At 52.3% G+C, this 15,845-nt stretch overlaps 1 protein-coding gene across 11 annotated transcripts in view; it reads right to left on the minus strand.

The window, feature by feature from the left end:
• The window catches only part of ANK1 (ankyrin 1), a 236,103-nt gene that overhangs the window by 93,808 nt on the left and 126,450 nt on the right, over window positions 1-15,845 (minus strand). For all 11 annotated transcript variants that reach the window (XM_058289994.2, XM_058289996.2, XM_058289993.2 and 8 more), the window contains exon 2: window positions 11,730-11,831. In XM_058289994.2, coding sequence (XP_058145977.1) covers window positions 11,730-11,831 — 102 coding nt within the window. The remainder of the gene's footprint in view (window positions 1-11,729; window positions 11,832-15,845) is intronic.

Below are 15,845 nucleotides of genomic sequence, written 5' to 3' on the forward strand. Positions count from 1 at the left end.
CAGGGCTGTTGGAGAAGACGAGGCAGAGCTGTGGAGCGGCTGTGGGTATGGGGGGAGAGGACTGGGCGTTACGTGCGTAGAAGCCCGAGGGTGGATGGGCCCACACACGTCTTCTACCACAGCACGCGTGAGGTGGGCCTTTGACCAGAGTCCTCACACTCTTCCTCTGGATACCCCAAGAGAGCAGCCCCCAGATCCCCGTGGGAGCCAGCGGGCGGGGGAAGCCTCTTCCAGGGCATTCGGGCCCCGTCCAGCCACGCCAACCTGCAGCCTCTTTCTAACCCGGATATTTGATATCTCCCCAGTACCTGCCTGGGGGGGAAGATCTGCTAAAAATGGATGATCTTGGGATGCAATGAACCCGAGGTCAGATAAGGCTGAAGCAACTGCCCTACCGCTCACCCCTTGTGTCCTCCACAAACCTGCCTCTTGGGCCGTGCACGGGAGAGACAGAGTCAGAGAAGAAGCTGAGGGGCAAGCAAACGACGGCGGAAAGAAGCCAGGCGGGCTCGGAGCGCTTTCTCTTCTTTGTTTGATGGCCACCTAAATTCAGCTCTCCTCAGTAGTTCTTCAGAGTCAGAGTTTACTAGACATTCACGAGGAGGCAAACACTCCGATCCTTCCCACTGTCTTAAAAACACACACATGCACACACACGACTTTTCTCAGAGCAACGCAAGGAGGTGAATCAACCTCAGTTCACCTTCCCTCCGCTCTCCCGTCGTGGGAACCTGGCAGCAGCCCCCGGGCTCTCAGAAAGCCTTGGGGTTCAGCAGCAAATCAGCTGCAGAGGCTGAAGGCGCCGTGGGAGCCAGGAGAAGTGTGAGCTTGAGTTAATGAGGGAACGGGGCTCTGAAATGAAGCTGAGCCGCTAAGAATACCTCCTGTGGACTGGAGAGAGGGTGTGTGTCCGAGATCTTAGCAATCCTTTTTAAAAAGAAAAAAGAAACAGGAGCCAGAGCTTCAGGAGCAGTGAGGATTTGAGGAAAGAACCCTAGAAAGGGAGCTGAGGCCTCGAAACTGGTTTTACTTCACCTCCCGGGTCCTCCCTCCACCACCTTCAAAATCATTGGGGTGCTCGGATCTGTGAGCATCCTCCTGTTTCCACAATGCCAAGAATAAACAATATAAAAGCTCTCAGGAAACAGTTAACAAGCGTGGCTTGTGGGTATCGGTTCACAGAAAAAGGCCTGACAAGATTCACACCCAACTGTTAACAGTTCTGCGTGGTCTGAATGTTCAAACTGCCATGTGATAATTGTGCTATTAGATCCAAAGAACACCAAACAATTAAAATCAAGGATATGGGGAGTGGATGGGGCTCCTGCAGTTGAGCACCCACCTCCCACAAGGGAAGTCCAGGGCTCTGTTCCCCGTGCCTCCTGAAAAACCAAAAACAAACATACAAGCAAAAACAAATGAAAAAAGCAACTCAGGGAAGCTGATGTGGCTCAGTGGCTGAGTGCCAGCTTCCCACATACGAGGTCCCAGGTTCACGCCCCAGCCCCCGGGACCTCAAAAAATAAAGAAATAAAATAAAATCAAGGATACGCTTGTCAAAACGACAAAATTGTTTATATCAACAAATTCACAATCAAATGTACACTATCAGACACAAATTCACATGCATATGTTTACTTCAATTAGAACCAATGGGATTTGCCCTCAGCATTTCCTGTAACAACCAGAGAGGCGTGCCTTCCTGCAATGCCCACATCAAATGTCATCTTTGTTTTCTGTGCCTTTCCCAGACCCCCTCTCTTTACAATGTCATACCCTATTTCCAGCCCCCAAAAGGTTAATTTCTCCCTCAGCTATATTTCCATGGACTCAATGCAGAACTCAAAATCTGCTCTTGTGTCTGTCTGTCCTGGATTTTTTGAGGTCACATATTTTCCTCACCTTTTCATCAGGTCCTAACAGAGAGCCTGGCCGCTTTAGTTTCTCGGCTGCTAGAACAAATACAATGGGTTGTCCTAACAGTAGGAATTTACTGGCTGTGGTTTCAGGGGCTAGAAGGCGTGTGTCCTCCCAGGACCGGTGTCTCAGGGCTGGTCGGCCATCTTTGGGGTTCCTTGGCTTTCCCATCACATGGCAATGCACGTGGTGGTGTCTTCTCCTTTCTCTTGCAGGTTCCCTGGATTTCCAGCCTCTGGCTGCTCGCCATGGCTTCTCTTTCTGTGCCCAATTTCCTTTGCTTATAAGAACCCCAGCCATATGGATGAGGTTAACTAGGAAATCCTTAACTAGGAAATCCTTAAAGGTCCTATTTACAAACGAGCTCACACCCACAGGACCAGGGGTTGGGACCCGAACATGCCTTTTGCAGGGGACGTGATTCGGTCCCGAACCCTGTCATACAGTGCGTGTTGCATAAAAGCTTGCGGCATTGAATGCACACTCATGCAATCTTGCACACTCACAGAGCTCGCCCTTTTTCTTAGTCTCTAAAGGCTAAGAAAATCACATCGGGCCTTCCCACTGTAAATTCACAGCGACGGAGCCATCAAGTGGAGTCTGAGCCTGTGTTCTGCTAACAGCTGCTTTCCTTGAAAAATGTTCCAGACCATTCCTGAAGATGTGAGTTGCCCTTTTCCCAGTCCCTGGAATCCCAGAGATGGCCCTATTGATGCTACAAATGGACACCTTCTTTACGTCGCTGAGCTGGTTAATGACTTCCTTCCCAGAGAAGGAAGGGAAAATGAAAGTGGTACGGGGACCAACTGCCCAGAGGAACACTCAGCTCTGCCATTTGGAGTGTGGTGGGAAGACCCTGGGAGGGAGTTGGGAAACTTCCGTGGGCTCAGGAAGACTCTGTCTGTTGGCCTCTGTAAGACTCACAGGCTCAATGTCACACCTGCCCCACGAACCTCCCACGAGAGGTGTGAGCATGAAAATGGTTCTGCTGGGGACGTGCTCTGGAAAGCACAGGCACTGTAGGACTGTACTTTGTCATTATTTTAAACACAGTGGGCCATTCTGACTCATGACAAGTCATCAACTTACTTTAAGAAACTGTACACTGGTCATTACAATGGGCAAAATGACCACTATTATTTCCTACCAAGATGCTAAAGAAATTTACCTATTCGAAATAATTCAGGGGATGGAAGTTTTCAAGTTCCATCGTTTCCACTAACACCTTTTCTAATGGGGACTAGAACTTCAGAAGAATCCACGGTACCAGCTGTAGGGGTAGCTGGCAGCTTGTCTTGGGCTGCCCCGTAATATATCCTTCTCTTTCCTCCATCCCTGAGTCAGTGCTGTGCCAAGGCAACATGTTTTAAGGAAAAGAGAAAATGGCCAAAGATTGTTTGCCTTTTGAAATGAACCCTCATCTCTGGACTTTAAATCATATACCCACCAATAGTGGTAAAAACAGCATGGTACTGGCCTAAAGACAGGCACAATAGACCAGTGGAACCAAATTTATGGTTCAGAAACAGACCCTCTCAGGTATGAAAAGATCCTCTTTCTTGAGAAGAGACACCAATAAATTGTTCTGATCCTAAAACTGGACTAAGCATGGGGAAAGAAGAAATTCACCATTTTTCCTAAGATACCGTATCAGGAAGGCATTCTGTGTGAGTTTGTGGGACAGGGGTAGAACCAGGAAAGTATGTATTTGAATGGCATTACTATTTCTGTCAACAGCTGCTAAGAAAAAGAAGATGACACAGAAAAGTAAAAGGCTCCACTGACCTAGAGAGTAAGCTTCTGAACCACTCCTCCTCCCCTTCTTTCATTTTGTTTACTCCAACCTTCCTGAGCCACCTACACCCCAGGCCCTTTGCACAGGCTATTCCTGCTCACGGCAATTCCCCTTTCCCAGTTCTCTATCCCACAGGCTCCTGTACTTCCTTCAAGACCCTACTGTGCAAAGCCTTCCCTGACTTGGTGGAATTTTAGCCACCAGCCCTAGGCTGGAAGCAACCTGAGAGCTGGAACTGGGTCTCACCATTAATTAGCCAGCCATTAACACAGGGGTCAGTATATTAGAAGAGCTAGATAAATTTTTTAAAAAGATTTATTTATTTATTTCTCTCCCCTCCCCCCCCAACCCCGGTTGTCTGTTCTCTGTGTCTATTTGCTGCATCTTCTTTGTCCGCTTCTGTTGTCAGCAGCACGGGAATCTGTGTTTCTTTTTGTTGTGTCCACTTGTTGTGTCAGCTCTCCGTGTGTGCGGCACCATTCCTGAGCAGGCTGCACTTTCTTTCGTGCTGGGCGGCTCTCCTTATGGGGCGCACTCCTTGCGTGTGGGGCTCTCCTGTGCGGGGCACACCCCTGCATGGCAGGGCACTCCTTGCACACATCAGCACTGCACATGGGCAGCTCCACACGGGTCAAGGAGGCCCGGGGTTTGAACCACGGACCTCCCACGTGGTAGGCGGACGCCCTAATCACTGGGCCAAGTCTGCCGCCCAGAAGAGATCAATAAATATTTGTTGACTGAATGAGTAAACAAATGAAAACCTCCCCTGTTTTCCTTTCGAATGGCACTTAAAACACTGAATCTGTAACTTTCAATTTAGAAGCCTGACTTCTCCACTCGCCTCTTGAGTTCTTTGGGAGCAGGGGATAAATTGTATTCATTTGTCTTATCTTGGTCTCCAGTATGGGGCTTGGGTCAAAGCAGGTGCTCAATCCATGTTGTGGAATAAATGAATGAGCAAAGAAACTTCATGTCTTCTTAAGTCCATCTCCCCAAACCTAAAGTAACTATAAGGTACTCAAAAGATCTCTCTCTAAGCTTCATTTTCCTCGGCTCTAAAACGAGAACTTCAAAATCCACAATCTCTGGGCTCCTCCATCTCTAACCCTCTACAACTTAGAAAAGTAGTAATTATCACAATCACCAGAGCCCAACAAATCCTGATGAAAAGACTTGGCATTTAGCTGCTGTAGAAAAGCTCACTCCATAGCAGAAATTATTGCTGTAGGCGCTATGTTTAATTGAAATGCCTAAAACCCTTTTACTGTCAAGATAAACAAGTACCCAGCAGCGATGGCACTTCCTTCTGTGCATGTGGAAATTTAAGAAATATCCACGGGACAAGGCTGGTTTCACATACTTTCGCTGGCTGTGTTCTAGAATTGGAAATCTTTCATGTGTTTGTCCTTGGTCAGAGGGGTCGAGCTCCTGGATACTGCAGCAAATATTGCCACGTACTTGACCAGTGGGGCTAATTCCAGAGTCTAAGCCATTGTCATTGCAAAAAGAGTCATTATTCCAAGAACGGACTATTCCACAGTGCTCATACAGAGCAATCATGCTTAGACGGAGTTCTTACATGGGCTGTATGTAAATAGCTCAATCATCAGCAGTTACAGTACGCTTAACATCTGTATCAGTCTGCCAAAGGGGTGCCGATGCAAAGTACCAGAACTCAGTTGACTTTCATAAAGGGTATTTATTCGGGGTAAAAGCTTACAGTCCCAAGGCCATGGAAAGTCCAACTCAAGGTACCGTAGGAGGTACTTTCTCACCCAAGTCAGCTGCCATGTGTTGAAACAAGATGGCGGGCAGTCTCTGCCTGGTCTCTGCCTTCCCCTCTGGGTTCCCGCTTCCTCTTGAGTCTCCATGGGCCCAGTTTCTTCCCCATTTTGGCTGCAGGCTGGCATCAGTCTTGTCCCTCAGGGCTTCCTGTATCCGTCTCGGCTCTCTTCCCAAGGTCAGCTGTAGACTCTCAGGCAAATGGTCCATCTCTCCTGGGGCTTTAGCTGTTTGAGCCTTCTCCTTTCTGTCACATCAAAGATGATAAAGTTCTCTCCTCTGTGTGTCTTCTTGTGTCTGTCTGTCCGTGTGACTGTCCCTTTATATCAGACCCCCCAAAAGGGTGGGCACTCAACCTGAGTCACGCCTTACTGACGTGGTTGAATCAAAAGAGCTCTCAAAGCAATCTTAGCAGGTACTCTCATCAAAGGCCCCTCAACTGAACTGAATATAATCCAAGGGAATCACATCCAGAGGAATAGATTAGTTTACACACATAATCTTTCTCTCTTCGGGGTTCATCAATAATCCCAAACTGCCACAACAACTATGCATGTCCCATTCAGTCCATCTACAACCATTTACAAGCACCCTACTATGTGCCAGGCAGGAAGTCATCTCTCAAGGTGCCTAAATGCCAGTGGAGAAGACAGAAATCAACAAGCACATACACGCGTCATAAGACGGGTAGTGAAAAATACTACGGAGAAAACCAAGGCAGTCCAAGGGGAGAGTCTGAGGAATGGTCTAGAAGACCTCTCTCCCAACTCACACCTGATGCCAGAGCTTCCCTTGTGGATGTGAAACTTCCTCCTGGAATCTTAAGTCTCAAATGCTCTCTTTCCTCTTGTGAAGGCCAAGAGAGCCAGGGTTTGTTAGTGTTCCAAGAATAGAACAGAAAAATAAATTAAGAAGGCTTTTTGCCCCTGGACTTCCAGCTCCCAGTGGAGCATTCGTGACAATTCCAGAGATCCAGGAGAATAGAGGCAACGATTGTTCTCCTGTTTTCTTTTTTATCTTTTTGGCTACATGGTAAATGTGTCAGTTCAATGAGCTCACGCCAAAAAGTACTTCTTTTAATTGCTATGGCCTCCATAATTAAGTATTCCGATTGGGTATGAATGATCTAGTAATTATTCTGGGAATTGAACATAAGAAGCCAAGGTTGGTATATGCATAACTATGTAGCCACTTATCGAAATAAATATTACAGCACATGCTGTGTGACAGACCCTACGCCAGGGGCTGCGGGGAAACAAAAAATAACCATTCGTGGACTGTGCCTTCCCGTGGCTTCGCGTCCACAAGGAGGGGTGAGACCTGCATAATATTAGCTCCGTATCTCGGAGGGCACGGTTGAGCTATGAGAGAAGTGCAGGAAAACTTTCACGGGGACAGATGACTTCCAGGCACAGGGACAGGATGTCTTCCCCATGGCTCTGGGGCTGAGACTTAAGCCAACCCTGCCCACTGTGAGGTGGTAGCTGTAGTGGCCAGGATGACACATCCAGGCTGATAAGAGGCGGTACCCGCACGCCCTTTGTCGTGTGTGCTAAGTCCACCGCAGCCAGGGGGACCGTACTCCGAGCCTAGGGAGGCAAGGCCTCTGGCTTCACTGCTCCTGGGTCCCCCTTTTTCCAAGCCACCTCTGGGTTTGACCTGGTCCATGGGACCAGTCTCCTAATCAGGCTCTCTGCTTCTGGGCCTGTGCCCCAAGTCCGTCCCCGACACAGCAGCCAGGGTAATCTTTTGAAAACCACAACCCAACGGAGTCCTCCCTTGTTTAATAGCCTCCGAGGACTTCTCCTCCCCTCTGGAGGAAAACCCAAAGTCTTCCATAGGTCCTGCAGGCTCGTCGTGATTTGGCCTTGGCCATTTCTCTTGCCGCCTTGCCTCCCATCGTCCCCTGGATGGTTCTACTCCAGTATTGTTCTTCTTGCTAGTCCCCAAGCAAACCAAGCTCCCTGCTGCCCCAGGGCCTTTGCACATGCTTCCCCCTCTTCCCGGAATGTTCATTCCAAGAAATCACATGGTTTTCTCTTTCCTCTTCTCTTTGGAGAGAACTTCCCTTGCTCTCCCATCTCAACAGGCTCCTTTACACCTTGCTTTATTGTCCTCCCGAGATAGTTATCATGAAATGGCATCTTTGTTTATTTTCTTGGTTATCGTCTGTCTCTTTTATCAGAATATAAATGCCATGGGCCAGAGAATTTATCTTTCTTGTTCAGTGCCTAGAGCAGTATCTGGCACAAAATCAGCGTTCAATAAATACGTGTAAAATGACCGCCCAAGGAGACGGGTAGGGATTCTATACAATGTGCCTCTCAGCCCTGTTTCCATCAGCCAACACCCGCACTCGACTTCCTCGAATGCTGAATGGCTTCCAAGTATCCATCTTCGGGTCAGACCTCTTATCTGCGTTCCAGGCTCCCATCTCCAATTGCTTATGGCCCAGCTCTCCTGAGACACCTCAAGGACATGCTCTCCGCACAGCCCTGTTCTTGTCTCCTCCCGAGTGTCCACACACGAGTCTGCTCCCGGCCCTGCGTCGTCTCAGCCGCCGTCCATCCCGTCTAGAAGCCGGGCACCTTGGCAGTCGTTCTTGAAGTCTCTGGGCCCACGTGCTGCAGCACCGAGGCCTGCGGCTATCGCTGTGCGCCCACAGCCACGACCCTTAGCTCAGCCACCAACGCTTCTCTCCTGCACTGCTGCAACAGACTCGTACCTGGCTTCCCCGGGCCCACCTCCAGCTGTGCATCTGTTCTCTACACAGCAGCCAGCGCGAGCCTTTAAAGCACTGCTCTGATCGGGCCCTCAGGTGCCTGAACCTGTGATTTCACTTCCCTCCGCTCTTAGGATCGCGAGCAGAACCTTTCACACGGTCTAAGCGGAGTAGAGGTTCAGCCAGGACGCCCTGGGGCAGCTGCGAGGCTGGTGAATGAAGAAGTACTTCCGCTCTCCTTGGTCCAGCAGCAGGCTCTCCAGGGTCCCCACCCCTGCTGCTCTGGCCACCCCGTCCCCTCCCCCGACCTTCTCCCATCCACGCAGCACTTGGCGCAGCACAGAAGCACACGCACATGATGCACCTGCGTGGACGCACATGATGCACCCGCGTGCACGCACACACACAGCGCAGGCCCTGGGGCACGCTGGACCCGGCGGCTGAACGCTGTGACGGTCGGCCCTGAAGGTGCCCTCAGGTGCAGCGTGATCCAGCTTCCCTCCCCGGCCCCTCCAGCTCCTCTGGCCTTCCTTCTAGCTCCCTCACTCTGCCCTGCCTTGGGGGTTCCGCGCGAGCTGTTGCCTCTGACCAGGATGCTTGTCTCTTCCTTCTCCTTATGCACCTCGAAGCGTCCTTTAGCTCGACCGTCTGTTCTTCCTACCCGAGGGCAAGACTCCTTTATATCATCTCATAAAACCCCCTGCATTTCCTGCAGGGTCCCTGACGTGGCTTGCGATTGCATACCTACTTGTGTGATTATTTCACTAAGAGCTCGCCTCGCTGTTAGACCAGTTCACAGCGGGCAAGGACGACGACTTTTCTTCTTGTGCCTATTAAGTTCCTAAAATTGAGCACTCCGTGGAGAGGTACAGAAAGACATTCGATACGTGGGTCCGACGCCTGAACAACGCTGGATTAAATGAACCAGGCATTCACATCAAGATAACAGCGCTTAGGTGTATGTATGTGTGCGTTCTTGTGTGTGGGTTTGGTAATATAGAGAGCTACAGGATAATGATGATGATAGGTATTAGTAGATGTAATACATGCAATAAGGAAATTGTTCCTGAATATTCAGATGTCTCTTACGTAAGCCAAGAGTTCCTCTTTCCATGCTACTTACGAGTAATTATTTCCTATTCCGGCAAGCAGCACATATTCTTTCCCCCAGAACATCCTTTTTGAAAGTGTGTTGCTTATGTAAGGATCAACAGCTGCTGTGTTTCCGCTCGCACAGTCCACCAGCCCTGAAGATTCCACCCAAGGACAGATGCTCAAGCCAGGACGCCCGGACCAGAACTGGTCTCTAGCTTCTCAAAACAAGGCAGGCGGGTTTTACAGAAAAGAAAGCTCTCTGCACCCTCAAGAGGCTCGCCCTGCGAGCAATACCAAGAGGCTGCCCCGTCCCCCATGCGCTCCTGTTCAGCCACAGTTCAGCCGCGACAGTTCTCTTCTTTCCTTCCCAACCCATACGTTCCCCTAGAAAGCAAAACCAAACCGAGGGAGTCACCCCATAAAACCAGAAGGAAACCTGGCCAGGCCGGCAGGCTCCTTCCCAGGCGCAGCCTGCGCGGCTCCGGGGCCCAGGGCCCGGGGAGGCGATCGGGGGAGCAAGTCAGCGGCCAGGGGGGCTTGGCGCTCAGGCAGCCCCTCTCTTCAGTTCTCTGAAACGCACTTTCCTCTTCTCGAGGAAGAGGTCAGCCTTCGCCAGGACTGCAGGCTGGGGCCTGAGGTCAACACCCTCTGGTCTCTAGCGGGACTAACAGCTACTTGGCGTGGGCCCTGGGCCGCTGGGAAACGGCGCCATCGAGGCAGATAATCCCGTGGTGCCTGCTGCTCTCAGGGCCTGAAATGAACTGAGGGGTGCCCTGAGGAGAGAAGGCAGATATACCCAAGCCTCTGGCCTCCCCAGTGGGGACCGAGCAGGGCAAAGCCATCAAAATCTTCCAGTTTCACCGAGGAAAATGAGCACCGGCTCAAGTCTTATGAACGTGCAGCTGTCCCCGTTTCCGCCAGATGGATTCCTTGGAGAGCTGGAATCTTAACCCTTGGAAGGCTCTGAAGGCCCGACACTCAACGGGGAGCTGCACTGCGGAGAAACAGGCACCTGTGGTTCTCCAGCCACAGCGTGGAGCAAAGAAAGTTCCGGAAGGCTCGTCTCTCGGTTCAGGAAAACGTTCCCCGGTGGGGAGAGAGAGCAGCCTCCCTCAGCTATGGGCGCCGAGGGGGTTGGGAACAACACGACTAGAGCCTGTACGGCTGTTTCTGGGGGTGGGGGTCCCCCCGGGCCCTGTGATGCCAGGACCCCACTGCCCGCGCTTTGCTCCTTCTACCTCTTTCCACGAGAAAAGTGAGTTGAGACTTCCAAGCTGACCACCAGGGGCGACCCTGTAGCTCCGCGTGTGGTTAAGAGTCCACGAATATTAAGCGCATAGGTGCGTGTGGGGGGCGTTTGGGTAGCGGGGTGAAAGAAGGGTCGGAGGAAGCAGGCACCCCTCTCCACCTGGTTTTCCTGCGCGAGCCCACGCAGCTTCGTTGCCCCTCTGACGTCCACGTCCCCAGACGTCTCCATACCACAGGCCCACCTGTGCGTCCCAATCCCGCGCCGCACCCATCCCCTTCCCTCTGACCTTCTGGCTCTACATTTCCCGCCACCAAACCTGGACGGGGTCTTGTCCCTGAGAGAGAGGGCACGGGGCGTTAGGCAGGGTCAGGGGGCGCCGGGAAGAGAGGAGGAGGCCGCAGGGCAAAGCGGCAGGGCCAGGCGTGGGAACCCAGCCTGGGAATCCTCCCCCCCTGGCTTGGTAAGATGCTGCCCAATCCCCCAGTCAGGGCGGAGAGTTCCAGAACAGAACCAAGGAAAGGGGCTGCCAGCGTGCCAAGCACCCCTCGCCGCTGGGTTGTTCCCCGATCGCCTCCCCCAGGCATGGGCCCCATCAGGGGGGGGCGGTGCGCAGGCTGCGCCAACACCCCGGAACCACGCAGCTCCCGTTCGGAAGCTCCAAAGCAAGCCCGTCTCAGCCAGCCACGTTTGCTCTCAACCTGAGTCAGCCTGGCCTTGTCACCACCCTGACGAGCAGGTCCTCATGCCCCTATCTATTCCTTTCTCAGCAACACCCACCCCCAGCATCCACACCCGCCGCCGCCGGGGGACAAAGGGGACCGAATGTCACCACGGACACGACATCCTTCAAAGGCTCTCCTGGCCCACTTTCAGAGGCCGCGCGGGCTAAGCCAGCAGCGGGGACCAGCCGCGACTTCTAAGAGCGGGCGCCGCGGGGACCCGAGCCGGCCGCTGCCCCCACTGCGGAGGGATCGGCCCTCCTCCCTGGGCGCCGGGACCCCCGCGGCGCGGCTGACACCGAGGGCAGGGCCTTCGGCAGGCGGGAGCCCGGGCGGGTATCAGGAGGCCCCCGGGGAAAGGGTAATAAAGGCAGTTTCAAAGCGCGGGGCAAAAGGCGCCGGGCGCGAGTGACTCCTCAGGGGCCACCGGCCTGGCTCCGGCCCACTTACCTGGTTACAGGTGTTTATATCTACCCCATTCTGCAGGTGATCCAACGCTTTGTCCAAGTTACCTGATCTTGCTGCCCTCAGAAAGCTGGTAGCAGCATCAGCCTGCGGGGAGAAACAATGGGCTGTGAGTGTCCCTTTGCCTGGTGATGACCTCGCCATCTCGCACCAGCCCAGGGGCCCCGGAAAAGGGCAGAGGCCTGGCAGCAGCCCCTGCGCACAGCCCACCTTGCCCTTCGGGGTCCTGGCACCCACGGGGCCCCGGGGGTGCTTCGGCTGCCCTGCGAGCCCTGGCCGCGCCACCTGGGGGCCCCTCAGAGACGCTGTTGGCCTTTTCATCAGCAACAGGAAGGACCAGCCTGCAGAGGGACCTCACGGCCACGCGAACACTCTACATAGCCCGTGTTGCCTGCTTCGCTGTTTTCCAAAGGCTCTGAACGCGACGTCACCGTGGTCCCTGAGAGCAGGCACCAAACACATGCTCTTTGACACTGTTTTGGGGTTTTTGTTTTTAAGTAAACAGCACATAACACGATGTGCTAAGGACCATTAAAAGCACTTGACACATAATATGTATTTACAGACTTACACACACACGCACGGATATACATTTAATTATCATTCAAAAAACAAACAAAAACCGAGTACTATAGAGATCCCCATTTTACAGATGAGGGAACCGAGGCACAGAGAGCTGCAGTGACTTGTACAGGGTCACACAGCATAAGAGGCACAGCCCAGGGCCACACGCAGGCAGTGTGGCTCTGAACCCCACGTGCTTAACCACCCCGCTCTGCCGCCAGCTTCATCAGGCCTTCCCTCTTCTAACTAGGTGGTACTAGTTAGATTTCTCGAGTGAAAGTAAAGTTGCCCACCCATGCGTATCAAGTCCCTGCCACCAGAAACAGTTGTTTGTACTGAAGATGAATGACAGCCAGGGAGAGTGAGGACAGGAACAATAAAGTCCACTAAGTGACCACCGTGGACAGACGCAGTGGACAGAGCCCGATTGCTGGAAGGAGGCTGACCAGGCCACGGCAGCGTCATGGCATCAAAGGTATGCAAGCACCCTTCGTTCCATTTCCTTATCACCCAACTAGGAGGGTGACGCTCTTCCCATACCCGTGCTGGGGCAGGAAAGGAAACGACACATCTCAGGTGTGCCGCACGGGGGCCGGGCACGCAGCACGCACGCTGGCTGATGTTCATAAGGTAAGCGTCGTCAACGGCGAGCCCTACCTGAAAGCCGTCCCTCCAGGCGACCCGTACCTGGTGGCCTTCTTTCTACCCTGGGGAGGCTGTTCTCCTCCCTTTACATGCCCTAGAAGATGCCTAGTGGGCAAAGGGTGTCCCCACCCAAAATAGGTTTGTCCACATCTTAATGTCCGGGATTAGGTGAATGGTACCTTAATTGGAGACAGAGTCTTTGCAGATGTAGTTAAATCGAAGAGGTTGGGAAGTGGATGTGGCTCAACCGGTTGGGCACCCGCCTACCACAGGGGAGGTCCCGGGTTCAGGCCCCAGTGTCTCCTAAAGAAGATGAGCAGACGCCCAAACGAGCGGATGCCACAGCCAGCAGACGCCGAAGCACACGGGGAACAGATGTGGCTCAGGCCTTTGGGCACTTGCCTCCTATGTGGGAGGTCCCAGGTTCAGTTCCCGGTGCCTCCTGGAGAAGGTTAGCAAATTATGAGCAGACAGATGAGAGAACCATCTGGGGGATGGGCAGATACATTTTTAAAAATAAACGAATAAAGTAAACAAACAGATCTTTAAAAAAAAATTAAGGATGTTGAAATGAGATCATTCTGGGTTACCGGGTGGACCCTAAATCCAGTGTCCTTACATGAGGCAAAAGAGGAGAAGACATACACAGACACACACACACAGAAGGCAGTGGTATGAAGACAGATGCAGAGAAAGCAGTGATGAGGCCGCAAGCCAAAGAAGCCAGCACCCTCTAGGTGCTGGACGAGGCAGAGGTGGACCCTCCCCGAGAGCCTCTGAGGGCATGTGGGCTCTGCCCGTACCTGTGACCTCCGTGTCTGGCCCGTTTTAAGCCACGAAGTCTGCAGAAACTGGTTACGGTATCTTTACTATCTTTAAATCCAGAAACTGTAGGATGGGAGTTTGGTTTGGCAAATGATGTAAAATACATTTTTCTCTAGCTTTTTAAGATTTTGCAAGCCCTGCCTCCCCAGCCAAACCGTTGGCATCTTGGGGCAAAGACCAAGTGTTGGTCCTCTTTTGAGGTAGCATGCGGGGTCTGCCAGGCTGGGATTTCCCCTGGCCAAAACCACGGCATGCCCCCCAGTTCCTCTGCCGGGCACCAGGTAGGGGACCTGCTCAGCAGTGAGGAGCAATGGGTTGGTTCTCCATGAGAGGGATTCCCAGCAAGAGCAGATTCTAGGTTAATCTCTCAGATAAACGTCGACTTGTACCTGCTGATTCCAAAAGTCTGTCTGGATCCAACTATTAGGAAAACATTGCATTATTTCCCAAGAATGAGAGCGTTAAAGAGACATTTCTCTCACCAGTTAACTCCCTTTTGCAGCACAATAAGAGGATTCAGAATGAAAATCTGAGCATGGACAGATTAAAACAGAAGCAAAATCAACTCATGATATTGTTGGAAGAACAGAATGAAAGAAGAGAAGCAGAATTTTTATGACAGACGGACAAGCAGATAAATAGAAGATAAGGAAAGAGCAATCCTGGACTAGACTGAGGGAGAATAAACAATTTCCCTAGTTTCCAGAATCCAATCATAAAATCATAACGCTAATATCAGCGCTTTACAAATACGGCGTTTGTACAAAATCCATTTGTGACAGAACCCACAGGTCGCTGACACTCGGGGACTGAACCCAGGCTTGCCTAAGTGACACCTGTGCCTTTTGCCTGCCCTGGACCCCAGGTACATCCTGGGCCCTTTCAAATCTGAAGGTGTCCAGACAGCCCTGACAGACTGGCGGGGCCTGCGCAGGGCTCCGCACCTTTGCCAATGAGACAGTTAATCTACGGCAGACGAAAGGCCAGGCAGACCCCAGCGGTTCCTGGCTCTGCCCCTGGCCACCGAGTTAAGACGGAGACTGGTCTCTAGAAAGGACGCAGCTAGACCCAGCCTGTCGATCGACCGTAAAACCAAGGCAGAGAGAGGTGAAGCCAAGGTCACTCAGGGGTGAAGGTCAGTTGCTGAGGCGTCTTCATTCTGGCCTCCATACAGAGAGTGTTCGGGACACAGTGGGCTCCTCGGTGTCTTAGAGATGAACTGTGGACCACCGTGTTACTCTCTGCTATTCACACAACACTCAGGGGACTTCTATAAGGTTTTACTGAGGTCTTATTTCAAGTCAGTATCCTGCTTGGGCAAAAGGAGAGAATTTTCTAAAAATCAGAAGGCGCTAAGCCCCTGCGCTCATGAACTGAACACGGAAGTGGCTTGTTGTAGAGAGGCCATTCCTGCAGGCACACCTCCATTGATTCGTTCAACAGGTGTGCACGGGACACCTCCGGCCAGGTAGCCACGGAGCAAACGGCCGTCGTGGGCATACGAGACCCGTTCTCACCATCTCGCTCCTCGGAACCCTCACTGCCCACCTGTCCAATTAAATTACCTCCAGCTCAATTCCCTGGTGCACCTGTCACCTGGCTGTGCACCCTAAGAGGGCAGAAAGGGAGCCCGAGAATCCAGCGTCTTCCATTCAAAACATTGACCTGAGCAAGTGCTAACCAGAACTATCTCCGGGCTGAGGTAAATTGGAGCAAAGTCCTCTTCCAGTCCCACCTGTCACCTGGCTGGTGGCCTGCGTGGCAGGAGACTAGAGGAGGCTGGAGGGGGCCCACTCACTGGAGGTAGAAAATCAGCCCACAGTGTCCACAAAACTGGCATCACCACACAGTGCAACCCCACCACTCATCTGCTTTTCCCAAGAGGCAAGTACTAGTGTTATTCTCTTTTGGCAGATAAGGTAACTGAGGCACAGAGAAGTTAAGTAAGTTGCCCAAAGCCACACAGCTAATACGTGGCTAGGCCAGGATCTGAAACCCGGTCGTCTAGCTCCAGAGTCTGCACTCTCAGCCACCGCCTCGCGTGAGGAACATTCTCAAGTGTCCCTA

The sequence above is a fragment of the Dasypus novemcinctus genome, chromosome 29 (genome assembly GCF_030445035.2).
Source record: "Dasypus novemcinctus isolate mDasNov1 chromosome 29, mDasNov1.1.hap2, whole genome shotgun sequence".
Lineage (NCBI taxonomy): Eukaryota > Metazoa > Chordata > Mammalia > Cingulata > Dasypodidae > Dasypus > Dasypus novemcinctus.